The sequence below is a fragment of the Penicillium nucicola genome (genome assembly GCF_028828085.1).
Source record: "Penicillium nucicola strain IBT 29836 chromosome Unknown utg000010l, whole genome shotgun sequence".
Taxonomy (NCBI): Eukaryota; Fungi; Ascomycota; class Eurotiomycetes; order Eurotiales; family Aspergillaceae; genus Penicillium; species Penicillium nucicola.
In genome coordinates this window covers 1,631,405-1,645,868 of record NW_026643134.1, presented here as the reverse complement: position 1 = coordinate 1,645,868, position 14,464 = coordinate 1,631,405, and the positions used below count along the sequence as shown (strand labels likewise).

At 51.1% G+C, this 14,464-nt stretch overlaps 5 protein-coding genes across 5 annotated transcripts; 3 read left to right on the top strand and 2 right to left on the bottom strand.

The window, feature by feature from the left end:
* Positions 1–200: 200 nt before the first annotated feature.
* Positions 201–1,371, top strand: N7511_009181 (uncharacterized protein; the record flags this gene model as incomplete). Its single annotated transcript, XM_057131558.1, has 2 exons — positions 201–735; positions 851–1,371. The coding sequence occupies 2 exons, from the start codon at positions 201–203 to the stop codon at positions 1,369–1,371; spliced, it is 1,056 nt and encodes a 351-aa protein (XP_056979546.1).
* A 1,128-nt stretch (positions 1,372–2,499) lies between these two features.
* N7511_009180 (uncharacterized protein) lies at positions 2,500–2,958 on the top strand (the record flags this gene model as incomplete). Its single annotated transcript, XM_057131557.1, has 1 exon — positions 2,500–2,958. One exon carries the CDS (start codon positions 2,500–2,502, stop codon positions 2,956–2,958), a length of 459 nt encoding a protein of 152 aa, XP_056979545.1.
* A 177-nt stretch (positions 2,959–3,135) lies between these two features.
* Positions 3,136–4,335, bottom strand: N7511_009179 (uncharacterized protein; the record flags this gene model as incomplete). The annotated part of the gene is made up of 1 exon (XM_057131556.1): positions 3,136–4,335. One exon carries the CDS (start codon positions 4,333–4,335, stop codon positions 3,136–3,138), a length of 1,200 nt encoding a protein of 399 aa, XP_056979544.1.
* A 776-nt stretch (positions 4,336–5,111) lies between these two features.
* On the bottom strand, positions 5,112–9,072 carry N7511_009178 (uncharacterized protein; the record flags this gene model as incomplete). The annotated part of the gene is made up of 7 exons (XM_057131555.1): positions 5,112–6,902; positions 6,956–7,514; positions 7,691–7,842; positions 7,899–8,032; positions 8,122–8,191; positions 8,524–8,623; positions 8,678–9,072. 7 exons carry the CDS (start codon positions 9,070–9,072, stop codon positions 5,112–5,114), a joined length of 3,201 nt encoding a protein of 1,066 aa, XP_056979543.1.
* A 686-nt stretch (positions 9,073–9,758) lies between these two features.
* N7511_009177 (uncharacterized protein) lies at positions 9,759–13,613 on the top strand (the record flags this gene model as incomplete). Its single annotated transcript, XM_057131554.1, has 4 exons — positions 9,759–9,832; positions 9,899–10,086; positions 10,134–13,526; positions 13,579–13,613. 4 exons carry the CDS (start codon positions 9,759–9,761, stop codon positions 13,611–13,613), a joined length of 3,690 nt encoding a protein of 1,229 aa, XP_056979542.1.
* Positions 13,614–14,464: the final 851 nt, after the last annotated feature.

Sequence of the window (14,464 nt, the reverse complement as noted above, 5' to 3'; positions counted from 1 at the left end):
CTACTCTTTTTCCTGGCGTTATTCGAGTCATTGGGATGCTCGGATCCCTAGGAAGTAAGACTATTGGTTGGTTTTCCCATCCATTAGACGGCCATCTGCTTGTGGGGTTACATGCGATGGGCGCGCTTCCTTCCACCTCTAGCCCTAATTCCCAGTGGACAATATTCTTGACTGCGTTATTCAGAGCCAATCTAACAGCAATGGATGCCAAAGATAACCCTCTAATTAACGAGAGGGTGCCGACTCAGGAAGACCCGTCAACGACCGCATCTCAAGGCACAGAGAAACAGGAGGATCCAGTCCAGCTAGCGCTTCTTGCGACAGGCCAGTCTCAGGAGCTTGAAACTCATTGTCAAGATCTCGAGCGGGTCTTGCACAAACGAACGCAGCAACGTGATGTCTACAAGGCTAGATATCAGGCGCTCGCGACGGAATTGACCAAGCTCAAATCTCAAGACCAAGGATTTCCCCAGCTGGATGATAGCTATTTGATACAGGAGGTGGAGGGTCTACGGGTAAAGATCTGGAACTTCAGCCTCCATCACTACGCAGGGGTCGTCTCGGGTGGAAGAATTAAGTTGGATTCCATGCTGAGTAGCTACACGAAATCCAACATACGAAGCGATATGGACCTCGAAAGCTATCTGGAATTTCCTGACTGGCGGCCAGGTATTATGGAAGCATTCCTGTGGAAAATCATGGTGAACGATATCTTCAACGAGTTCTGGTGGGCGGGTAATGTCGGCACGTGCATGAGCAAAGTATACAGACTTATGAAACAAAGTAATCACCCAAGGGGGGCCTATTCCAAGTCAAATGCGGCGCACGCTAACTTTGAGACGACTTCTAGGTTTCCAGTCGACAGCCGATATTCAGAGCTTCCAAAAGTGGTCTGCTACGACGACCAAGTTGATCCGCGAGTCACAGAAGCGCAACGGACCGCCGTCAAGAGCCAACCGTGAGAGGAGATTGGAGACGTTGGTGAGCGAAGTCCATGGCGCAATCAAAACATACCGCACCTCGACACGAGGAGGCTTGATGATTGCTATTCGCGAGATCTTGAATGAAGCAGTCGCACTGGATGAAGAGCTCTGTCAACAGCTCGCCCAGTTCGAGTGGGACTTTCCCGGGCCCGAAGTAGATTTCGATGCCCAAAAGATGCAGCTTGCGGATGGAGAGGCGCCGAATGCTGATGTTCTGCCCATTAGCCTTGTCATTTGTCCAGGACTCAGGAGGAGGGGCCGATCCGGCGACTTTGAGAAAGAGGACTTACTCGTCCCGATCAAGGTCTCTTGTGTCGCTCCAAAGGACCGACCTAAGGAACCTGGTCTTCTCCAAAACTTCTCTTCCAGAATACAAAGGATACTATGAGATCATATCGAACTCTTGTCAGAGACTTCACGAATAGCGTTGGGTCTATTTTGAGCATGTGAAACGCACTACTGCGCACATTTGTTTGGTGCACATAGCTTTTTATGTGAACCACTTATCCCACTGGTTCTTTCCATGCAAATCGACTAGTTCAAAAGCTGTAGCCGCGGAGACCGAAGTCTACAGTAGAGGAGTATTGCAGGCCTGATGCTAGTAGCATCCATAAATATCCCAAATTGAGGCACCTGCAGACACACCCGGCCCGCTACCTCCCTAAATATGATAAGAATCAGTATTTATATGACTGGATAAACTCTCCTCTGCTCTAAATATTATTAGACTAGTCTGACCTCCCCTGATTGATAGGCTATATATCTATCACAACGTATAACGCTTAACCCCCGGCAGACATTATCTTGTGTCTATAGGCATAAATGGCAGTACCCAAAGCTATGCCGTACTCTTCTGAACCGAGTATGAATAGTCTTAGTCTCCATTCCTCCATGTACGTGTTCAAAAGGCTTGGATTACAGGTGGGGTATCTGTGGCTGTGTCAAAATAGCCCCTCTTATAAGCAACATCTCGAACGTTGCTCAATTGTCCAAGTTCAAGTCTCCGATGGCAAACCGCAAGCAATACTTTTTCTACACCCCGAGCTGGGATTACCCGCCACCGCCCGATGGCCCTATCAGACTAGGAAATGTCATCACATCCCTAACAAGCCCCGAGAGATCTCTACATACCGCCGCCCCAGATGAATCAGAAGTGTTCTCGGTGACCAAATCAAGCTTCGAAACTTCTTCCACGATTGATCGACATGGAAAGGTTGCCATTGTGACGAAGTTCCTGTCCATTCTGGGACTTGGGGTCGATACTGGTATTAATCTTGAATCAAGGTATTGTCCATCTTGATTCCCATGGGCTTCTCTGCAAGTACATGTCTCCCTCTCTTGGGAATACATATTGCCAGGCAACGCAGGATGACTGAGCTGATCTTTTTCTGTGTCCTAATCAAGTGACCATCAAGGCTTTACTTTTGATTCTCTGGAAACAACACAGTTTGTTCCCAGTTCTTCCTATATACAGGAAGATTGTATAGCTTCTCCAATTACCAAGCGGTGGCTGGAGATGTCGCGATATCGCAAGCCTCTTTATATCATCACTGGACTCAAGATCGTCAGAGGGGCAAAGACTGCCGTGACACGCCGGGAACGTGGAGTCGGTGCTCAGCTTGGTGTTGAGGTGGACGGAACGATTTGGAGCGGAGGGACTGTTCCTTTGGGTGGTGGACCAGAGCTCGATATTGGAAGATCAAAGTCGCAGGAGGTCAGCTGGAAGGAAAGCGGTGATTTCGTTCTCGCCTATCGAGTCAGAAAGATCAAAGTCAATAAGAGGACGAATGGTGTGACAAGAGATGAAGACTATATCAAAGGCGCCATGCTAGGAGTTGATTCCCAGGGGATATCGGGTGATTTGATTGACATTTCGGATGGTGAGCAGTTCGATTTGGAAGAGCAAGACTGGGAGACGACCAGTGTTGTGGAAGGGGATGAAATGCTCAATATAGCCATGCCTAAATTGAAATAATCCTAGTTTGTATACATCTGTTTCGATCGGGGGCTCGTGGTTTGATGATATTGAATGACGCATTAAACACCTTGGGTTCATGAAAAGCTTCGTTATTCAAGATTTTGTTGCATAAATGGAGCATACATATGACTATACCACATAAGTTATGACTATCGGGGGTTATATAAAACAAGCTTATTTGCTTTCTTCTTTTCCTTCCTTTGCAAGCTTCTCCACCTGCTCCTTTCGCTTCTTCAGCACAGTCTGCAGTTCCTCAACGGTCTCTTTCAACACAGTTTCTGCCTCGCTTCCCTTATTTTGCGCGATAGTCTGTAGTGACTGCAACTGAGGAATGACATTGGAACCACCAGGCACCATATTCAACCACTTGTCCAGGTCACCGAAGCCGCTTTCCTTTGCTTGACCAACCTTCTCCTTGATATATTTCTCTGCATCATCTATCTTCCCTGAAGAAGCGCTGTCCTTAACGAGAGCCCATAGATCTTGCGAATTTCCCTTTTTCAAGGTGTCCGCATTTTCTTCAACCAGTTTCTTGAGCTTGGGGCTCTTATCAAGGTATTGCTGGGCTTCTTCAAACCCCTTCTGCCATGTCTCATCCCCTAGCTTTTCAAGCTTTGTCTTCTTCTCTTGGATCAACTTCTTGATCTCTTCGATGGACTCGGTACTTGCGCCGCGCTGCACAATGCTAGAGATTTGTTGCCAGGTCCGATTGACCTCCTCCTTGGCTTGCGGCCCATAAGCATCACCAAGCTCCTTTAGCTGGCCAAAGCTACCCCCGATTTTGTCCTTAATTTGCGGGTGATTGTCGAGGACATTCTCCGCCGCGTCGCCGGCAATATCATACAGCTGCTTCAAGTGCTTCTGCAGCACGCTCATTGCCTTGAATGCCGAGTCCATGTTCAATCCTTCTTTCTTAGAGAGGTCGCTCAACTCGGTATATGCATTTTTCACCACCTCGTCGAATTCCTTCCCGTGGTCGTTTCTGATGGTGTCGAGGTCGTCAAATGCGGTGTCGATGTAGCCGCGCGCGCCAGGGATGAAAACAGCATAGCTTTTGCTCGTATCCCTTAGCCAGTTGAATGCCTCGTTTGGCTCCGGTGTCTTCTGGGCAATGGTCTGCTTGGCCTGGTCGATGTAGGCTTGTGTCTGCTTGCTGGTGTTGACGACTGTCTTGATGCCGGAGAAGTGGTACCAGCTGTAACCCGCAATGAATGCGACACCTCCACCAGCAAGACCGCCGATCAACGCGGAATTGGTACCGCTAGAAGCTGCATTGGAAGTCGTGGATTGAAAGCGAGAGTTGATCAAGCGAGCCTTGCCTCGCAATTGCTGTCTGGCAGACCTTGCTGCAGGCCCTGAAGTTCGTCCGAGCATTTTGAGAATATAAGGGGGAAAATAAGGTGGAGATAAAGTGTCCTATAAATGTCAAGTGTAGAACAGTAATTGAGGTGACTCTTATAGAAGTCGAGCCTCATCGAAATCAGGTAACATACTTGGCCCGCTTGCAACGGTAATAGACGTCATCTACTCCGGTTGGAAGTGCACGCGAACCCCAGATCTCGACTTCGTCAAGCTTTGAGATGACAGTGGAATGATGTCATCTATCTTCAACGCCTTGTTCGGCTTGGTTCTCCGCAACTTGGCATTCTTCCTTGCCTAAATTTTGCGCTATACAGACTGCCTGTCGGTAATCAGGTTTCTGCAGTTAAGAAAGCTGGGATTGGTTACGTTGCCCGAGGAATGCTTGGTAGTCTGAAGGCCGAGAAAGACAACTATGCAAACTGCCATGGTACCAACAATGACTGAATGAGCATGTTGGCGAGATAGTTCCATTTTTAAATGAGATTAACGCTGCCTTCATGGATGCTAATAGTACTTTTGTATCTTAGGGTATGGTCTATCATAATTCCTGTCAGGTTTATTTACCAACAATATTCACGCCAACCCAAATAAATATTTTAATATTTTCATATACATCTCATATTCTCGTCGCATCTTATACTATACACATTCCCAAGACATAAATCACATAAATGTACACAGAATGGAAACAAATGTCCAAAGAAAACAGATCATACAACATCCCCAGAGCCAAATCCAGCCCGAAGACCAAACCCAAGAGCAAACGCCAAGTTGCCAATCAAATCAATCTAATTGACAGGCCGATGACATTGCGAACAAATAAGCTTCTGCTTCCCATCCCGTCCCTTAACACTCCGAAAGCTAGTACAGCGACAGTTCTCACACTGAAGCACATCATCATCCTCGTTTCCTCCCGAAGAAGCATACTCACTACTGAGAACACTCCCAGCAGTACTCAACCTGCGGTCACGAGCAGTTTCGGGACTAAGCAGATCATTCGAATGGCGCGAGCGCATCGCCATTGCATCGTGCGTGATCTTGTTCCAGTACGCGTAGCTGTGATCGCCTTGCAGCCAAAGCGGATTGTCTTTTGCTTTTCCGCTTGCGAGTAGGTCGGCTGATGTGGAGGGGATTCTTTCCAGGGGTGGGGATTTGCCGTTGTCAGTTCCGATGGGGTTTCCGTTCCCATTGGCGGGCCGATTGCCGTTGCTTTGGGCGCGGGTGTGTTTGGTTCGACTTGCGTCTTCGCTTGTGCGTCTGCTGTGTAGCCTGGACCGGCGTGGCGAGGGTGGTGGGGATTGCGTGGCTGCGTGGAGGGATTCGTGCGGGCCTAAGCTTGAAGGTCTGGAGTTTGACAGGCGGAATGTTGCGTTGCGATGTTGTGGGGATGGGCTTCTGGTTCGGAGACCGGAGCGCGATATTTCTGTGCTGGAGCGGCCTTGGCGGGCGACTGAGTTACGCCAGGAAATGATTCGCTCCGAGGGTGTTTTATGGGAGGATTCTTTGCCGACTGAGGAGGCTACGCTGCGGCGGCCGGAGTTCGAGCGGCGAAGGATGCGACGCGAGATGTTGGAATTCGCGTCCCAGTTTTCGAAGCGGCGTTTGTGGTAGGCACAGTCTTGTCGGAGGATCTTGATCTTGCCTGAATAGTCGGCTATGACGATTATATTTCCGTCTGGATGTTTGGAGCGGGCCAGGTAGGAGGGGGATTCTTGGGCCATTTTGCTGACTATTGATAGACGTGGTGCGGATGCTGAGCGTTTGTGACCGAGTCCGTTTTGCTTTGCTTGTTCTGTTGATTCGGGGCCCAGTAGAGCTACTGGCGGTGGGTTGCAGATGTCGTAGATTGGATCTTCAGATAAAGCTAAAGCTTGCTTTGTTTGAACAGGCGCGGAGATGGCGGCTGTCACCATTGCAGAGTGTGTCTCGAAGACCTCTACAGCTCGTTTCTCGGAATCTCCCTCCACTGGACCAATGGGCCATACATATGCACGGCGATCTTCACTTCCACAAATGATATGCTTGCCATCGTCTGTAAAAGTGGCTCGGATCTGACTGCAGGAGTTCTCGTTGCCACGGAATTTGGCTTCCAAAGTTCGGGTGTTGAAATCGTACAATCGAATGCGGGAGTCGTTGCTAGTGACCAGGAGCTTCGTTTCGCCTCGATTATCGCCCTCGGTGACAGTCATCGTATCAATGCCGGTAATTTTACTGCCCTTGGCATTTCTGCCACGAGCCGATCGAACGGGGATTTGAGATGATATCTTCAGACCTTCTGTGCAGTAGATGTTGAGCATACCATTGAGGCATCCTGCGATGGAGTATTTTCCGTCTGGCGTAAATGCCACTGCGGTGATCATATCGGGACCCGCGGTTACAAAGGCGACACTTTTGTCGGGAATACTCCAGAGACGTAGTTTCGTGTCGAGTGACCCAGCAAGGAAGAACCGGTCATCACGGGGGTGAAACTGTATCGAGGTTACAAAATCGCTGTGTTGGAAACAGCAGAGGCATTCCGGTCGAGAGATGTGCCATAATCGCACTGTCTTATCCATGGACGAAGACAGGAGGAAGTTGTTCTGACATATCAATTAGTAGGGTCTTCCCAATCAAATTTTAACGTGCACCATACTTTACTCCAACTCAGATCCAAGATACTCCCATTGTGACCCTCGTACACCTGAATTGGCGTTGGCTGAACCACAGGCGCTTTCAGTTTAGGAGTATCCTGCGCATCGACAGGTGTTTGCTCTTCCTCTCCGTTCGCGTCCTCTCGCTCCTCCGGCGTAGAGATGACGGCCCAGACTCTTACCTTGCGGTCCTGACCCGCAGCAGCCAAATACTTTCCGTCCTTGGAGAAGACCAGCGCCCAGATGGCCCGTCCGGTATGAGCCCCATACTTCGGTAAAGCGGACGATATGGATATCCGCCTTTCTGCGACTTTCGGCGGTGCGCCACCGCCCTCGAGTTCCTGGGCCAAGAAAACACGGTTGAATGTCTTGTCTTTCTTGTGATGTGCGCGCACCTTGATGTACTTTGCAGGACCAGGATGCCGAGCTATATATCCGATTGGATGAGAAGTGTCGACGGACATGCGGCTCGTCTCTGGTTCTGAAATTTCATCTTCTGGCTCGTGGTAATGTTCCTTCTTTTTGTTTCCGATAATTCGGCTGAGGAAAGAGACGCCTTTTCTGTGGGGTGGTAACACGGAATGGGTCAGTTGCTGGTATATTTGTATGACCGCACAGATCCTGGTGGGGGGAAATATTCCAAAGCGGACTTATGCGGGTGATGGCAAAGAATCCTGCATGCGCCGAGAGACACGAAGGCGCCAGAGTGACATGCCGACTGGACAGGTGAAACTCACTTCTTCTCCTTGGGAAGCTTGGTTGGGGATGACTCGCGCGCCGAACTGTCCGGCAGGGTGTATTCGGAACCCACAGCTTCAGCTTCATATGAGGCTTTCCCCAGCAATTTCAAGGGAATGGATTTCTGCGTATTTGTACGTTGGATGATATGCTGAGCACGGCCCTCACGTCAGCTCTGACAAGCACATGACCCCCGTATAGACCTACCTGCGAGAGCGGATCTATAGCACTTGATTCGGTCTTGGTCTCGTGTAAGGCATTCTCTCGACTCGCCGGTGGTCGTTTGCCAGAGCGCGCATCTTGATGGCTGGAGCCCGATGCAACCTCTGATGGGGCCGAGCCTGAACTGGTCAGCATGTTCATTGGTAACTCGTAATTCCTTGTTTTCGCATGCGCTCGTGATAGGCTCCGGGTTGCAATCGCAACGCACCTGGGAATGTCGCGGCTCGGGGCGGCCTGTCCTCTGGACTTATTGGCAGGGCAGGATGATCTGTGTCCATCTGCGCATGGAAAAGATATTTACAAATGCATTGATGGGATGTGAAGGGAAAAAGCGGCAGAGCGGCAAACACCGGATGGATATGACATCAAGCCCCCGGTGGAGTCAGACCCTTTGTGCTTGATAAGATCTAAGAATTGGCCAAGGCTTTCTCTCTCTCCACTGTGATCTGATTTTGATATAAATAGAGTCTATGGTGTGTATAGTAGGTACAGCTCCCTGGCATCACTTAAATGCGCGCCTGCAATTTTCTTGCGCGGTCTTTCGCGATGTCGCACATTCCCTGCCGAGTCAGTATCGAACACCTCGGAACCACTAGAGTCCCCAACTTACCTGAATCGTCTCTTCAATCTCGCGCTCAGCATCACCGCGATCAATGCGCTGACGCATCTCCACCATAATCACGTCCCGGCTTCGGCCGTTGACGAATGTGCTGGATACTATTCAGACCCGACCATACCACACAGCACACGATAAGCAAACTTACACAAAGCGCAACCCAGGGAACCTGTCCTCGTATTCAGCATTGAGCGCAATCAATTTCTCGGCTTGTTCCTCTGCGCCCGTGTTCAATTGGGCCTGTTCTTTCTTGCTGAGCTCACTCAGATGTTCCGGGTTGGCCGGCGCGCGGCCCAGTCGGGGATGCGAGCCCAGAATGCCAAAGAGCACGTTTCGGTCTGTCGGGGAATTCTGCGCCGACAACGCAGACATGCGAGCCCCCACTGCATCGATCAACGCTGGGTAAGTGGTGAAGCTCTGGGCGAGCACGGGGATCATCAGTTGGTGGAGCTCTGGTGAGGGCTCGAACAGAGTGTCCAGAACCCGGAGCTGAGCCTCCTGGGGTAGGCTGGTGATCGTCGATGGTGGGGGAAGGTCGGTCATTTTGATGTGTAGGAAGACATTCCGTCGGGCGTTGGGGAATTGCAATGGTTAAGTAGAAACTCTTGGGATCCCCGCCTTCGGGGGACTCCGTAGGCGGAGTCCAGCGGTTGATCACTGACTTCCATATCGATAAGTGATGCCCGTGATAGAGAATTTGAACTTCACTTCTCTCAGGGTTGAAACAATGGACCCGAGGCTATCGAGAATATGCAGAGTATGCAGATCCCTTCATCGGCCTCTTCTGGTCTCCCCCTACGCGTGTCCAACCTCAGCTATTTAAGTGCCGAAGTATTCCAATCCTCGAGTATCCTGCGTTTTCAGGTTTTGGAGTACCACCAAAATACCTCCCAGGACTGAAGGCTCACATTCCACAGGATGCAATGTGTGCAATGTGTGTAGTAAATGGGGCTATAAAGAGTACGAAAGCCGTGTTTCAGGATGGAGAGTTAAATTGGGATAAACGCCAATGTGGAGCTAAAGCCCACCCCTGAGATCCGAGAGAGGTTCGAGGTTCGACTATCAATGCAGATTCTCTCGACGCTCTCCAACTGCCAGGCTGACCTTGATTGGGCACATCGCGATCTAGAGATCCGATCCGCCCCATTCACACTTCTCCGGCCCAGAACTTCTTCTCCGTTACTTCTCCCTTCGGCTTTGCGCCTATCCTTCTCCATGCGGCCCACGCCATGTCGTTGAATGGGCTTGATACCGCCGCGGTCGTGGAAGCCTACCAAGGCGCCCTGACCGATGCGGGCGGGTGGTGAGTGAACCCCTATAGGAAGTGGAAAGTGTTTCGTGAGACGGTTGTTGACCCCCTGTGTTTCAGGTTTCTGTTGCATTATGTGGCCAGAGACGAGGTGACCCTGCTCGAACGAGGAACAGGCGGGGTGCCTGAGATTCGAAATGCGATCGAGAACTACGAGGAATGCTCGCCGCTCTACGGCTTCCTCCAATATCGACGCAGGAAGGTGATCATCCGCTATATGCCAGAGGGGCTATCGCGCCTGATCCTAGGTACGCACTCAGTCATGTCGCATCTGCATTGGTCTAACGTCTCCTAGCTCGAAGCAATGTCCAATTCACTTCCGTCACCGACAAGTTTACCCCAAACGACACCGTGCTTCCTTTATCCAAAGCCTCCGAACTCACCGAAAGCGCCCTGTCGTCCGCATGTCTCCTCCACACCGCTTCGACCTCAATCACCTCCTCGTCCAGTTCCCTCCGCCGTCGTCGGCTGATGGAAATCACCGAAGATGCAGAGGAATCTGGCAATAAGGATGAGGCCCCGCGGCCGATGCAGACTCCTCAGAGAGCTCCGATGGCGAACCATCAACGATCAGAGAGCATCCAATCTGAAGCCACTATAGTCCCACCTCCTGAAGAAACACCACCGGAACTACAAGCGATGTCACCGGATAGCGATAGAATCGTTGAGGAACCAATTGCCGCACCATCGCGAGCAAGCTCGAGAGCTCCGTCTCAAAGAACCCCCAATGAGACGATGCTCCCGCCATCGCGGGCAAGTTCAAGAGCTCCATCTCACAGAACTCCCAGCGAACCTCACGGAAGCCCAAGCGAATCCTCCTCGGCAGCACAATCCCCCAAGTCAAGCGACCTCGAACGCACTAGTTCTCGATACCGCAACATTCTCGATGAATTTCCCCGTCCGTCAGAGGAGGCACGCATGTCGACTCAATCCGCACGTCCTTCCCTTCGCGACTTGGAACGCGCCGCTGGATTCACCCCAAAGGTCAAATTAGGACCCCGGCCGTCTGTTGACAGCAATGGAAGACCTCGCACAGCAGGCAGCACTAGGAATGCAGACCAGAGGCCTGTCGCATCGTTGCCTACAAATATGCGCTCTTCGTCCGTACGGAAGCCGAACCCTGATGCCCCTCGCCCTCGATCTCAGGGAAGCACATTCGTTATTAAACCTACTAGTCGTGTACCACCAGTCCCGCCTCTGCTTGTTCCGCCTCCGTCAATTCCTATCTCCAGACCTCAGCTATCTCCGGGTGCCAAGTCTCTAGGGGCATTGTCTACTTCGTCGGGATTGACTCCTGAGAAAGAACGGTTGATGAAAGCCTTGCAACAGAGAAAGAAGAACATGGCCAAGCGGGCTGAAGAGATCAAGAAGAAGCAGCAAGATTCTGAGGGAAAGAAGCCCGTGAAAGAGATTCAGCCACTAGAGGAGAACAAGGAGAATCTCGCGGAAGCTCTTCCGCTTGAATTTGAAAGGCCGGGGATCGAAACGGTTCAACAAGATCAACCTGAGACTCTCACGAAAGAAACCCCATTGGTTCCCGAGCCTGTCCCTGAACCGGTTCCTGAATCGACTCCCGAGTCTACCCCTGAGCCGACGACTATTGAGCCAACTATTGAGTCAATTATCGCGCCAACTACTGACCCAGTTGAGGCCGTTCAGGAGACTGTTACCGAGCTTGTCCCTGAAATGACACCCGAATCTACCTCTGGGCCCACGGCTGAGTCTGTTGAGGCTTCTCCCGATTCTGTTCTAGAAGCTGTGGAACCTTCTCCCGAAGCAGCCGCGGAGCCTATATCGGACTCTAATTCCCAGGAGGAGTCTGTCGTCAGTTCTGAAACAGAGCAGTGTCAATCAGAACCGACCGCTGATGTTCCTGTGACCGAGCCTGAGGCTATCTCAGCTTCGCCTGTCGCGTCTGATCCCGATACTATGGCTTCTGAGCCCATTACTACTCTCGTTGAGAGTGTTCAGGCCGCAACACCGCAGACACCCCCTGAAGCTGAAACGCGCCTTGAGGACTCCGCAATCCCTGATCTTGCCCCACCTAGCACTGTCGACGTCCCACTTCAAAATGAATCCTCCGAAGTCCCAGAACCGGAATCTGAGGACCCTCCATCCCATTTCCAATTTTCTATTCCACCCGTGGCAGATTCACTGGACACATCTGAGCCTCCTGTGGAATCTGTTCCTGTTCCTGACACTCCCTCTATCACCCCTCCTGAAGTCGCCAACGAGCTTCCGGTCGCGCCTGTTTCTGTCTCTGTCGAGCCTAGTCCGGTAGACGAAGTTGCCCCTGAGTATCCCCCTGTCCAGAAGACCGAGTTTCTTCCTTTGGACCAGAGGCGGCGGGCCCACTTGGAGCCTATTCAAGTCCCCACCCTAGAATACTCCGACGACGACAACCTCCTTTCTGACGATTCCTTCATGGAAGAGCTAACATCAGCCACTGTTCAGGAGGCTAGACCGGTTTCTGTCAAATCCCCTCACGGTGGTGACCATGGTTGGCGGAGCTCTCGTGCTGTCTCGAGCCCATACTCTGTCGCGTCCCCCTCCGCCATGCACGCGCTGGCAGTAGGAAGATCGGTTTCTAGCTCTTATAGTGAGAATGGCCCTCCTACGCCGGTACTCATGGCCAAGAAGATCAATGTCTCCTCCGGAATCTCGAGTCGTATCAAAGCTCTAGAAAAGTTTTCAAGTCGGGAGGGCACTCCCATGGGCTCGAGTCCGACCGTGTCTGGACCGTCGGCTGCCTCATCTTTTGAGAACCTTCGCAAGCGCGCCTCTATCTCGTTGCCCAGCGGAACCGATGTCCTTTCATCATCAACTATGCACGCCGCTCAGCCACAAGACTTTAGCCGCCCCCCAAGCGTGAGCCGCCACGACTCTCGTCGGATGTCTATTGATGCCATGCGCCGCGCAAACTCAGTCTCCGTGACGGCCCGTATTGTACGTGACTCAGACATATCCCCAGGCTCTTCCGGAGTCGAGCCTTCGGAGTCTGATGTTCTCGGCCTCCACGCCAGTCCACTGACCGTTGAGCACGAGATGGCCGATGAGCCTGTGTCATCTACGGCGTCAATCACTTCGGCCTCTCGTCTTGAGGACCGAAGCATGTCAATGTCATCGACGGGGTCTGGTCGTCCACCTTCGTCTCGCCCCGGAAGCCGACTCTCTTTGTCATCTCGACCGAGGACTAGCGAAGCTGCCCAATCTGCATCCCCTACCTCTGAAGACAAGAAAGCATCTCGCGCTTCGCGCCTCATGCGACGTATGTCCTCCATCACATCCACTTCTCGTCGTAGCATCATTGGTGCCCTAAGCTCACCAGTCAAAGAAGAAGAGTACGTTCCTTCATTTGGAAAAAGTGAGACCCCGAAATCCCCCGCGTCTCCTACTGCCGAGCCCATCGATATCGGCGAAGTCAATGTCCAGTTCCCAGACACTCTCCTTTGGAAGCGACGAGTCATGCGCATTGACGAGAATGGATTCGTCGTTCTCACTCCCGGTACCAACGACGCCGCCACCCGCAATATGACCAAACGCTACCATCTCACCGAGTTCCGGAGACCTTGTCTACCCGACGAAGATATGCAGGAACTGCCCAACAGCATCCTGCTCGACTTCCTGGACGGGAATACGCTCCAGTGTGCTTGTGAATCTCGCCAAGGACAAGCATCTACTTTGCAAAGTAAGTAACCCCATCCCATGTCAACCTTCAACAAGAAATTAACAGACTTCAGCCCTCATCGACGCCCACAGCGCCCACCAGCAATAAACCAACCAACTCTATCGGTAACTGGACAGGAATCCTGACACTGATAATTTTCGCTTCATTTTCCACCACTTCGTTCCGAGCAACCCTGCTCGCTTTTCTACGCCCTTTTCAAACCTCCGCATAAGAAGTCTCGGATCTACATTTGCCGTCTCTCTCTGTCTCTGTCCCTCCTTCAACCATCTGTTTCCTATCTCTTCAATCTCTCTCTCTCTCCCCTGTACCTTTATCTCCTTTTCTTCCTCTGCTTGTCCTCTACGTGGTGTGATGTATGTGGCATGTGTTCTTGGTATACCCCTCCGAGTGAAAAAAACAACTTCTCTTCCTGAACCCCCCGATCTAATTTCCGTCGTGTACAGCCAGACGTGAAATCTTCCTCGATTTTTTTTTAAATCTTCTTTTCTAACTCTGTGGTTGTCTATCGTCCTTGCATACACACTCTCTGTGGTCTGTGGCCTTGACATTTTGAGTGTTGGTGTTGATGTGCTTCTTTTCTTGTCATTATTCTTTTTTACCCTTCCCTTCCCTTCTTCACCCATCTAGACTTTTTATCCTTTAGTCAATGTTCAATTGTGATTTTCACCTGAGCTTTCATGCTGTTCAATCGTCTGGTTCTCTTTCTCTCTGCTTTTGCATATGGACCTCGGACAGGTCGTGTAGTCCATTCATACCTTGAGGTTGTTCATGGATATTCGTAACCCTATCTACCAGAGGGAGTATAAACATAGAAAGAGAGAAAAGAAGTGAAGGGATTGAATTCCCATTCGAAGATGAATTTGCAGAGGTATAGATAGCTAGCAACTAGACTTCTGTAGCAAAGAGCAATACCCAGCATTGCTTTGTGTGAAGCTGGT